General features: G+C 45.3%; 1 protein-coding gene across 1 annotated transcript; it reads left to right on the plus strand.

Annotated features, from left to right (window-relative positions):
• The first annotated feature begins 3,266 nt into the window (after positions 1–3,266).
• LOC101767970 lies at positions 3,267–5,846 on the plus strand. Its single transcript, XM_004963137.2, has 2 exons — positions 3,267–4,828; positions 5,423–5,846. Exon 1 carries the CDS (start codon positions 3,673–3,675, stop codon positions 4,789–4,791), a length of 1,119 nt encoding a protein of 372 aa, XP_004963194.1. The 5' UTR covers positions 3,267–3,672; the 3' UTR covers positions 4,792–4,828; positions 5,423–5,846.
• The last annotated feature ends 7,070 nt before the right edge of the window (positions 5,847–12,916 follow it).

Consider the following 12,916-nt stretch of genomic DNA (forward strand, 5'->3'; position numbering starts at 1 on the left):
TATCTTAATATAATTGTAACATCTAGCCATCTAGGTGTATAGAAGTGCCAAAAACAACCTATAATTTGGGACGGACGGAGTATTGTGCAAAGAAAACTCATTGCAATAGAGAGGTTCAGTCAACCTACAGCCTGATAATCATAGCATATGCAGAATGCATTCTCTTGTTGTTAGCCGAAAGATACAGATAATTGTCGCTGATTTTTCTAGACAAGCACGGGGGAGGAAAACAGAATCTAATGTGTTTGGCATGCGTGCGTGTTGACCAAAAACGAATGAGTGAACCGTACCAGTATAATAATAATTTTTGTTTGCGAACCTTTTTTTCGAACCAATAATGTAGTTTATCTCTCCGGATTTAGATCGCCGTGTGTGTCTACTTCTTGGCCTGACAGACAGAGACCCACCTGTGGATTGTGCTAGCTTGGTGTAGTTGCTGCCTTGCTGGTGATGCAATGCAAGATGTCCACACTGGAGAGGATAATGCTCGAGCTGAGCTGAGCTGAGCTATGTGAAGTGGATTGGTCATGGTCTCATGAACATGGACTCATTGGGGCCTGAAAAAGATCAAAAAGGAAAGAAAAAAAAAAGTGCAGCTGACGAGTCCATATCGATCCATCACCTATCTGCACTTTCTGCATGAATCAATTCAATCCATTTCATCACTGAAAATGAGATGGTTACTGCCTTACTGGATTTCTTTTTTAAAAAAAAAAATCAAGAAGAGCAAGTGAGCAATTGGCTTGTTTTTACCACCAGCTGAATCTTCTTGTTATTTTTCCCAAACGGTTTGTGTGCATTTTATTGTGAAGAGGCTAGTATGATTCCATTTTCGTAGTCTATGAAAAACGGTGTTTCTCTTACTGAACTTGAGAAGAAGAAAAAAATACGTGGCATTATATTCCCGGCATGATCAAATATTTGCAGGTGATAGCGTGCTGTCGTTGTCCTGCAGGCATGTCGTTGTCCCAAATTCCTACTGTTACACCTTTTTTTCCCCTATATATAAGAGAAATTTTGAAGAGAAGTGTAGCCCTGCGTGCCTACCAGTGTTTGTGATGGTGAAAGAGCACCGCATATGATTCGAACCGTATACCGTATTTGGAACCGTACTCGTATTCTGGCCTGAGCTCGATGCGATCGGCTCGGATCCGAGCCGGAAGATTTGGATCTCATGGATGGCTGCTAGTGCTGGTCACTGAATGAATGCAGGCACCGACGACTGGACCGGCTCCTCAACGGAGGAAAGTTGTCAGCTTATCCTGAGAACCAGGAGGAAGCTCTGTGCTGTACACTAGCAAGCCCAGGCAGCAGAGCCAATGGCCCCAGGTGAGCTGAACCCTGAAGCTGATGCTGCTTGGAGAAATGCAGAGTAGCAGTCACATGGTAATGGTGTCAAGACAGGGGAAAAGAAGAGATAATGGGCGAATAAAAAAGTTGGTGATGCAGCTGAGCTGAGGATGAGGTCAACGTCATCCATGGAGTCTCTACCGGGTGCCCACCGACAGCCGCTGGAAGCTGATGGATGATCCACCTCAGCACTCCTCTGGATGGGTTCTTCTTCATCGCTTCCCTGCAGAAGCCACTCGCGGAGCAATATCCATATTTTTTATTAAAAAAAATGAAAAATACTGTGTCCAGTACCTATTTACCTACCAGTAACTTTGACCAGAACTTGGTTGGCAATTCAATTTTTTTAAAAAAAAAGTGTCATCACGCGCCGCCCTCTCTGCACCCACGAACCCTGCGCCGCGCGCTGCTGACACGTCGATTTTTTCTTTTTTTTTTCTTAAAAAAAGTGACACGTCGAATCAGGACACATCTTTCCGATCCATCGGCTCGTCCGTCTCCACTCTACGTGGCTGCCTGATGATGAATTGACGATGATCCTGTCCAAGTCCAATCTCAACAGCACCACGCGCGTGCTCGAATTCGTGTAAAGAAGAGTACTGTACATTTGAAAACGAAGGGAGTGTGGATGAATTTGGCGAATACTCCGCAGAAGCTACTGGTGACGAAAGCTAAGTGAGTGGCTTGCTACTGCTCCGTTCGAAATTGTAAATCATTTTAGTTTTTTAGTTTTATAGATATTGTATATCTAGCTGCATAAAATATCTATAAATCTAAAAATTCAAAACGATCTACAATTTCGAATGGAAAGAGCAAGTCCCAAACAACTTTTTCATACTTCACCTTAGAGCAAATGTTCTATGCGTGCACTCCATTCCGGGCATGGGGTGCATCCGCCCATCCCATTCAAAAACAATTCCAAGCTATTACGAATTAGTTTTCGCACGTTAAGTTTTAGTGTTACAAAGCAGTGTAACAAGAACCACCCCTTGAACAGGGATTAGGATTTCATTTTTCGAATTTAGCGAAAACACCAAATTTCGTGAAATTTTATCTAAAATTTGGACTAAAAAGTGAATATTTCGACGAAGAGAATGAAATTTAGGGCAAATAGTGATTTCGAACACTATCGAAAACACTGAAATTTCACATAATTCTCAAATTTGGTCCGAAAATTAGAACACTGCTTTTGAATATAAATGCCGCAACGGTGTGATTTTGATAGGTTACGTAATTTCATTGTCTTGTTGTAGTACAGCCGTGATTGATGTCCTAAAACATAACTCTGGTAAGTGACTGCCGGTACAATTGTTGAATCTTGTTTTATAAAAAATATTCGAGGAAGTAGGTCATTTGGTTTTCTATAGTCCAGTGATTGATCAACCAACACTTGAGCTCCTTGTTTATTTAGAAAATAAGTGTTGGTATAGAAAATTGTAGATACATCAGCAGTTGTGAGAAGTGACCATGTTACCTTTAATTACTCATATTAGTTGTGGTTGAAAGCTTGATTTTTTAAATTCTGAATAAATGTATGTACATTAGATCCAGAGAAATAACATTGATTGATTATTTGATTGGTCCATGCACTTCTGAATTCATGATGTGAGTGTTGATTATACGAGACTTACTACATGTTAAAATAACGCTCTACAGGGGATAAATTTGAAAGAAAAAATATTCATTTTAGGACGGATGGAGTACATCTGAGCGTATTTAGAATAGTATATCTGAGCATATTTGGAATGTAATATTACGGTTTTTTTAGGAAACGTGAGATGGAACGATTCGATTTTCGCACGAGTCGAAATGGGAAATTTATGTCCTAATTTAACGTCCATTCAATTAAGAAATTAATTTGGGGGATTAGCCATCCCATAAAGCCAGAGCGCCCTCACTCCCTTCTCTTTCCCCAACCCCCTGCTCCGCTTCTTCTTCTCCACTCCTCCCTCCTCCCTCCCCCGCCGCGCGATTGGGCCGGATCCGCCGCGCGCCTCGCCATTCCCAGCCCTCCTCCTCCTCTCCCCGCCGTCCTGCCGGTGCTCCTCGGTTCCATGCGGCTGCTGCTGGTCTCGCTGAGCCTGCCGCTGCGGTTTCTCTCCCCTTCCATTCCTGATCCTGCTCTGCTCCGCGGGGTTCCCTGATTTACCCCTCCTCCCACCTTCCTCCGGTTAATGCCCGCGAGATCCGATCCCAGCAGGGAAAGAAACCCCTCCTGAATCGCGGGGATTTTGATTGCTCTTGGTGTTTCCATTCCCGTCGTCTCCTGTCGGTTGATCGGGGTCCGGGGATCACCTTCCTCCCGTTCGAGAGAGAAGAAGGATGGCGACGCCGCACGCCGCCTCGCCGTACGTGCTGTCGCTGCTGCTGCTGCTGCTCTCCATCCCGGCGGTCTTCCTCCTCGCGCCGCGCCTCATCCCGCCGCGGACGCTCCCGGCCATCCCGGACGCCGACGAGACCGAGGACCTCGCGCTCTTCCGCCGCGCCGTCCTCCTCTCCGCGGCGCCCGCCTCCAAGGCCGCCGCCACCGCCGCCGACCCCGCCGGCGCCGCCACCACCTCCTTCTTCGGCGGCTACGGGAGGAAGAAGAAGAGGCAGCAGCCCAAGGTGGCGTTCCTCTTCCTCACCAACTCCGACCTCGTCTTCGCCCCGCTCTGGGAGAAGTTCTTCGCCGGCCACCACGGCCTCCTCAACGTCTACGTCCACGCCGACCCCGCTGCGGCGCTCACCTCGCCCCCGACGCCCTCCTTCAGGGGACGGATCATCCCCGGGAAGGCGACCCAGCGCGCCTCCGCCACGCTCATCTCCGCCGCGCGCCGCCTCCTCGCCACCGCGCTGCTCGACGACCCCGCCAACCACTTCTTCGCGCTGCTCTCCCAGTCCTGCGTCCCGCTGCATCCGTTCCCGTCCCTCTACCGCACGCTCACCGGCGACAATGGCGGCCCCAAGGGCCGCCACCGGAGCTTCATCGAGATCCTCGACGCCGAGCCCACGCTGCACGACCGCTACTACGCCCGCGGCGACGACGTCATGCTCCCGGAGGTGCCGTACGACAGCTTCCGCGTCGGCTCGCAGTTCTTCGTGCTCACCAGGAGGCACGCCGTCATGGTGGTCAGGGACAGGAGGCTCTGGAACAAGTTCAAGATGCCCTGCCTCGTCAAGAGGAAGTACTCGTGCTACCCGGAGGAGCACTACTTCCCGACGCTGCTGGACATGCAGGACCCCGGCGGATCCACCAAGTTCACGCTCACCAGGGTCAACTGGACCGACTCCTCCGACGGACATCCGCACACCTACCAGCCGGAGGAGGTGTCCGGGGAGCTCATCAGGGAGCTCAGGAAATCCAATGGCACCTACTCGCACATGTTTGCACGCAAATTCGCGCCCGAGTGCCTTGGGCCGCTGATGAAGATTGCCGACTCTGTCATCCTGCGTGACTAGCCTGGTTGTGACCGTTTGCAGAGCTGAAAGCACTGAGGTAATTAACATTTCTTCTTGGTCCATTGTTTCAGTTTCTAGTGTGCCAAGCTTCGTTAGGCTGCATCAGAAATATAGAGCAAGAATAAAAGAAAAATTGATCGTAATCAGTGGGCAATTCATATTAGATTCTGTTTGATTCAAAACTTGTGGGTTTGTACATCTTTCCGGATAGCATTTTGAAACGTGCAACTGTTAACATGGCTGTCTTATTAGGTAAGGTGATACATATAATCACAATGACATACTCCACCTTTCCGATTCACAAATTGCAACTGTTAACCTGAAAGAATAATAATTTAATTGTATTTAGTTTGCATTTGATTCGAAACAGGCGACTTCATATTTGTTTTTGGATAACTGACAATCATGGGGTCACTGACTATCTTATTGGTACCATATTTTAACAACACCTAAACAGATATCTTCACAATACCTAAGCCAAAATCTTGCAAGTACAAGAACAAGGCATTGCTGTAATTCATTGCAAGATCATGCTTCCTGCTGTAAATACTTCCCCATTTCTTTTTTCCTGGTGACCCTCATGGATTCTATTCAAGAATTGAATTTAATGAAAATTCCCTTTCTCCTGCAGGGTTGTGATGTGATGAACAAGCGTAAGCTTATCCATCCATTCCCTTTGGAATTCTTCAGACAGGAGCAATGAGCATCAAGCCGATTTTGCTTTGTTCCTGCAGTTGATCTTTGGCAAAAGATGGTGCCACGCCTCAAGAGAGTATGATGGTGCTGTTGGTGGCGAAAGGGCCCCAGCTGCCTCTTGTGAGTATTTTTTTTTTGTGTGCGTCCTTGTTGTTTCTTTTCTTTCCCCAATTTGAGCTTCTGGTGGCAGAAGATGAGGGAGAAGTTGGCACGTAATAGGTCGTAGTTAGTATGATCATCCTGTGTATTAGCATGGAGAATCTGTGGATACATGCAGTGATGGTTTGTAGTGTCTGTTATATATATACATATGTCAATATCACGCCTTCTTAAAATGTATCATTTGTGTCATGGCACCATTGGCTTGCGTTTGAAGTCATACCATTGGCTTGCCTTTCAAGTCATCTGTAACTATGTGGCTAAGGTCTTGCAGCTTCACACCTGTCTTTGCACGGGATGCCCTTTTTTAAAGCTTGAAGATTAAAAAGTGCAATGCCAATACCGATGAAACAACTAACTCAAGCAAGCATTAGGCGATCCATTATACTCAAAGTATCATTGTTTTATGTTGGATGTATCCAGTAGTTCTGAATTCTGATCTGTTGCGATAAATTTTAAATCTTCTGCTAGTTATATCTACTCAGAAGAATGCAAATCTTAAACCTTCAGTTAGTTTATATCTACTTAGCAAGCAGCCAGTATAGTGGTCCATATGTTTTTTTTTTTTTTTGAAACTTAAGTGGTCCATATGCCGTACCATAGATCTAGGCCAAAGAAAAGTGGATTCCTGCACTTTTCCATGTTTTCCTCCTCTTGTTTCCCTTTGTTTTTCTTGTCTTTTTGGTTGCTTCTTGGTAGGGAGGTGGGTGCATGGAAAGGGACACTGGGCTAGCATTTTCATACTATCATACATGCTGATGGGCTCAATCAACAACCATAAAGCCGGCAACTTTGTTCTTGGGAGGAGATTTTGTGTGCACTAATTCATGACAGCAGCATGATGAGAATGTGATCATAATGTCAAGGTAGGTTTCCTGTCTCTGTTGCATTGGTACTGCAGTGATGCTGGAGTAATGTGGTGAGCTGGTGATGGCAGCGATGCAATGTAACCTTCCATGCTTTCAGCTCAATCCTGTAATATGATGTGCAGTCTTTTGATTGCACTTAGGGCGTGATTGGTTGTGGCCAGGATGCGCTCGTGCAGGTAGTCTTGGTTGTTTTTGCTGTTGATCATGAGATTTTGTTTGGATATCGAAGTTCTATGTGACTGATACATGGACCCATGCACCATACGTGCACCAAGCTGTCCCGGCTCGCGAGGGAAGGGAGACGAGAAGGGGCAAGTAAACGAGGCGGTGCAGGCATATGGTGCGGGTGGAGGAACTGCACGAAACGGTGCTGGATGGACTAGGACGACCCTCTCCCCGCTACCAATCCCTCCCCGCTACCGATCACGCCCTTGTATGTACCGCAGACTTTTGAGTTCCAGTATCTGAACACTTCAACTAGTGCAGATGTGCCAGAATTAGGTAGGTATGAGTATGACAGAATCGGTCATGCAAAACCTGCCGCAAAGCTCTTGCCGCCGTTTAAAGAAATATCTGAACCTAAGTATTTTGTGGAAAGATTTATGTGTTGCATGGTGTGAAAAATCGTAAATTGTGGTCTCACCTCATGCTGTTCATGTTTTGCCAGAGGATTTTGAATCAAGTGTTGTCAAATTTGCCAGGGAATCTTTTTTTAAAGGGCTGGTATCTTGACAGGTGTATGGTACAGATATGTTGCAAGACTGGCAGACGATGAACAGTGGTTGGTGCAGTGGATAATACGGTGAACGTTCACACTGCTCTATCCCAGAAGAAGAAAAAGATAAAAAGGTCCGGCTAAAAAAAAGTGAAAAAGGAACTTATTCTTTGCTTCATGTTTTAGTTCACACTTTTATTTTGTTTTGCGAGACTTTGGCTAATGTCGCCGAACAAAAAGAGGACATGACGAACAACACCGAAAGGCCACTCCTTATATATTCTGCAAGAGATAATAATATTTAGTAAGTTGAACCATTATTTATATATATGCAAATAAAAACAATAGAATGATGCCACTAGAGTGTGCTTTCAAAACAGTCTGGTGGCCTGTCTGCCTCAAACACTTCAATTATACCGGAAATTCGGCACGATTTTGTATTGAAAACCACCCGATGTTGATGTCCTATCGAAACTCAACGAGCGAAGTGAAACATGGGCCACCCACCACCAAACCACTTTGGTCGTTGAATGCAAACTAATTTTTGAGATCTAACGGCCCATATGCGTTGATCTCCATACAACGGGCTCAGAGAGATTGGATATCCGGCCCATTTAAAGCCTACATGAAATCCACTGGGCGCTGGAGAACCCTGCTGAGCTTTAGATGTGTGAGCAAAAAGAATGCTTCCATGAATCTTCCTCGCAAAGAATGCTTCCATGAAATCCATCCAAAATTTTCAGTGCCTGTCAGAGGCAATCCAATGTTAACATAAGGCACTGCAAAGCAGTAGTAGAGAGTTCAAGAAACAGGAAGGAGGTACCTTTTTTTTTGTTTGAATCTTTCATCGTTTGAAATGAAACTTTTATTTTTCAACTGCGCTCTTAAAATGGAATTTCGTCCAAGGTGAGGCATTGCACTGTTCTACCTGGCCATCTCTAAATGGTCACTTCTCTTTCAAAACCAGTCTGATCTGTGCGAATCTTTCTAGCTGCAATTTGTTCACTACTATATGTTGTTGACATGTTAATGACCAAACACTAGGAATAGTCAGGCAAGTTAGATCATAATGTGCAGCTAGCCAGATACAAGAGCGAAGAAGTAGTTGACTTTGTTGGCAAATAAAAATTTGTTCTTTTGCTGTCTCCATTCCAGCAACAACCATGTTGCATTTGGTTGCGTAAACAAATTGGGATATGACCGACGACTTGAATCTTCCCATCTTGGAATTAGAATATACATGAATCTTAGACATTGACTTGCTATTTTCCTTGTGTTGGATCCATGTGCCTGTTGCTAGTTGAATCTTCTTGTTACTAGTTTGCACTTTCATCCTGTTGTTCATCATCCTTTTTTACATTCAATCAACCATTAAGAGTAGGATTAGCATTTCTACAGATTTGCAAAATCTCTTAGTTGCGCAAAATGCAGGAGACAGGCTAAGGTGTCGCAGGCTGAACCTGAACCTCAATCTGAAGGATGAAGTTTCAGAGTTTGGAGCTTATCATACATGTTGCTGAAGTTGTACGTGGGAGCAAAAAAATGCTTGTATGAAATGGATCCAACTTTTCAGTGCCCTCTGAAAAGGCAATCCGGTGTTATCAAAAGGCACTGGAAAGAAGCAACTCAACAAAGAGCGTTAAAAGAAACAGGGAGGAGATAAAGGGTTTTTTCAGAAAGAGGGAGAAGATAAGAACAAGTTGGAGGTATAGAAAAAAGAAGTAGAGGAGAAAGAGGGCAGGCACTACACTGCACACTGAAAGCACACTAACTTCACATGCTTCCTTCTTCAATGATACAACAGCCCTCATGCTTTTTTTTAAACAAAAATTACAATTGCATTTTGAACTATAAGCACAATATAAAATCCCATGAACAATAGTTGTTTTTTTAAAATAATCAACAGTTACTCATAAGTTGAAGAAAAAAACCATGAAGCATGTGCGCAATGTGGATTAGACGTTTACCTTCCAGACAATAATTATGTTGCTAAAATTAGTTGAGGTATTTCAAAATAATCATGTTGATAATATTCGAATGGCTCTCCTTATTTTCTCTCCTAATGTTTGACGAAAGTTGGTTGGAGCTCTCCAATCAATTAAGGAGGAAAAGAGGTTTTAGACAATGTCGAAGAGAACACAGACGACTCCAAAAGCAAAATGGAAATGAACGAGGCACGGAGATTAACGTAAGAGCTTATGTATGCAGAAGCATAATGTAATGGGCCAAGTGGCCATCCAGCAACTTTTGAAGCAAAGAACTCATAGCCCTCCACTAAGCATAATCTACAGAGAACTCATAGTTTGAGGCTGAAAGTTTAAACAAGTCAAAAGATTGCTTACAAGATGCATTGGGGCAAAAGACCACCCCTACTTGTCAAGACATTACTGGGTCATACTCCTTTGTTCCCTGAAGATGACAATAAGAAATTTGCTATGTACAGTACATGTACTCTTCCTAGAAAGGCTAGGCAGAACTGGATTCGATCGGCTGCAAATGTGGTAGATGTGTTCCCGTACCAGTCTGGCTGCTAGTTGCCTCTCCACTAATGAACTGGCTTTTCAGATCACCTTTTTTTGGTGGTGATCTCTCCTGGTATTTTTAAACACTTTGTTTGTTTTTCCTTTTGTATTGAAAAGTAAGTTAGGTTTATGGATAGGGTCCTCTGAAAAACCAATTTAGGCATTCGGTGATCTGATTTTTAGGGCCTGCAAAAGGCATGTAACCTGAAATCATTGAAAAATTAAAGATAGATGACTCAAATCAAAGCTGAAGTTCTTTGTGGTTCATGCGTCCTTAGGGGTTCATTTACAGAGATGATTAACATTATATGCCTTTTCAAAACTAAAATAATTCTCTAAGACCGATCTACATGGATAATGTAAAACCACAGTGAACGCAGATATGCGTATCACTATTAAGATATTCTTAGGGGTGAAAATTGAGTCCATCTCCAATGATATGGTACACAACATTCTCCATGACCATCGTTTAAAAAAACATTCTCCATGACCATGACCGTCTCGAAACTCAAATCAAAGATGAAAGCTCCAATGCTTAACAGTATTTCTCTTTTTCCTTAACAAAATCATTGCTTATTACTGAGATTGACGAATACATATATGTTCTTTTTCGTCAACTCAATTATCAGAGGAGAATTCAAAACATTGCACATACGAGCTGATGTCACCGTACTTGCTCATTATCAGAGGGAAACTTCTCATTACCTTTTTGCAAGGATGTGAAATTCACATGTAGCTAACAAGCCAGCTCAAAGTGATGTGGACTCCAACACAACATCACCACTATAGAACCCTAAATTGCCTCATTAGTCATCTCTAATTCATTTTTTATCCGGTAAACTTTACTTATCTTTCATTCTGATTTCACTAGCTCATTTCATTGTTTAATTATTCTTTCTAATCACATCCTAAAATTCAAAAATTTTAGGGTGTGACAATGCACTAACTCTCGGTGAGCAATCCTACTCCTGAAGCACTAACCTTGATATAATTATGCTAATGACTCATGCCTTTTACGATAACAATGGAGTAACGAATGGCTCGCCTATTTTGTTTGTTACTACGTGCTGACGCAGGTTAGTCCAAACAGTTGGAGATAAGAAACCATTTCACAATGTTAGTCCACTGGAGATATATAAGCAGTGATAAAAATTTTGGCCCAAGTTTCGCGAATTTCACAAAAATTCGGTTTTTCGGTGGTGACCACCACCGAAAGTACTGTTCACCGAAATGTCACATTATCAACCTGAATTTCGACCAAAATTTTGCTAATTTCATTCGGTGATCTCGATGAGGACCGAAAAAGGTGGAAACAAAATGGAGAACCCTGAATATAAAAAATGTAATCATAGAAATACTTTTATCCAGCTCCACTGTCTTTTTTACTGTATACATTGTTGAAAGAAGAAGAAGAAAAAATGGCCGTACCATTTCGCACTTACTTTTTGCATGGAACTAGCATTTCCTCGATAAACAGGGGTAGCCATTTTATGCCGTTGATGAACAGATAGCCGTTTCGTTTTCAAAAGCTGCCGGGACTAGAAATTCTTTTTTCAACCAGTAATAAAAGCGAGTGTAGTTTCCCATGCAGAGACTTGACGGCGCGCCGTTAATGCACACGCATGCATGCATGGGTAACAATGAATACCGGTACACTACTGGCCAGCAGCTTTAGGGGTGTATTCCTACGGGCATTGCTAAAAACTACTAGTAGTGTACTGTACGAGTGTACGTACACGTACAAGCGTGTGAAAGGAACGTACACGCACGCGATACGTGTATACGACTGCACGTACACGAGGCATAAATGTATGTTACCCAAGAATGGCCGGCCGTACGTGCATGTACGCGTCGATCCGTACGATACGAGACCACAGATCGGTAGCGTATAAAGACTCGGCAGCGGCCAAGGTGGAAAAGTGAGTGGGGACTGGGGAGCCTGCCTGAGGCTGACTGGCTTCGCCTGAGAGGCACGTGCTTGAACAGTCAAGTCAACCGGTTCCTGTACAAGCACAGACTTGACACATGCATTTGCTACTACTCTACGCTCTACTGGGCAGTAAAAAATTCGATCTACAGGAGATGAGGCTACTCTACTCATGCAGCTAGCATGTATAGCGTTGGAATGCGGCGCCACGTGTGCCGGTGAGCTCCGGTCGATCGACGTACTAGAGCCAGCCATGTCCTCCACCTTGGCAACTTGCGGCTGGCCACTCTGCTGGACTAGTACTCCTACTACTTGCGCAGAGCTCAGTGATGACGCCCTGTCACTCGCCCACTGTCTGTGCCCTACAAAATCTGCGCCCTTACCCATCTTAGTATACTGCACACCGTACTTTCATGTCATCTGGCACCAAGCACCATGATTAGAGCCGCTTTAATCCCCCACCACTTGCTTCTGCTTCTGCGCCTGCGCACTGGAGGTAATTATACTACTCCATCGCAGCGAAGGCCGACATCTTCCTCGCTGGCCCATCCCAATGGCCAAATTCCTCCTCCCGCCGGTCTCCCGCTGGTCAAACTTAGGTAACCTAACCTGCCTTCCCATCTGCCTTGCCAAGCGTGGATCCCACATCAGCCACATCATCCTTCCCTTTCTCATGCACCGCGTCCTCTCGGAAGCCGTCGCTGCACCACCGTCGATCGGTCGAGGCGGAGCAAAGGGAGCTTGGGGAGGAGCCGACGGGGAGGACAGGGCGGCACAGCAAAGGCCGCATGAGGAGGAGCTAGCTGGCGGCCTCCATCCACCGCAGGGATGCCACACCGTGGTGCTCTAGGTCGAGCGCCTCCTGGATCCGGGCGGCAAGCTCCCCGAGCTCCCCACCGAGCGCTATTGTCCTCCCCACGTCACATTGGCGGCGGCGGCGGCTCTCCCATCAGCGTCGGCACCGGCGGGGCCCGCGGGCCACCGCTTCCTGGCGGAGTTCCAACGCCAGCAGCTCCATGACCTAGGTGCACGAGGGGGATGGGGAGGGGTGCAAGTGGTGTGACGGCGGAGGCATGAGGAGGATGGGGAGGGGGATGGGAAGAAGAGGAAAAGAAGGAGGGAGGAAAGGGATGACGTGCAGGTCCAACACATCAGTTGTGGAGGGGGAGAGTTAAAGGTAGCCGTTGGTATTCAGAGAGTGAGGAACGGATAGTCTATGGAATGAGCAACTAGCCCT

This window comes from Setaria italica, chromosome III (genome assembly GCF_000263155.2).
Source record: "Setaria italica strain Yugu1 chromosome III, Setaria_italica_v2.0, whole genome shotgun sequence".
NCBI classification, from domain to species: domain Eukaryota; kingdom Viridiplantae; phylum Streptophyta; class Magnoliopsida; order Poales; family Poaceae; genus Setaria; species Setaria italica.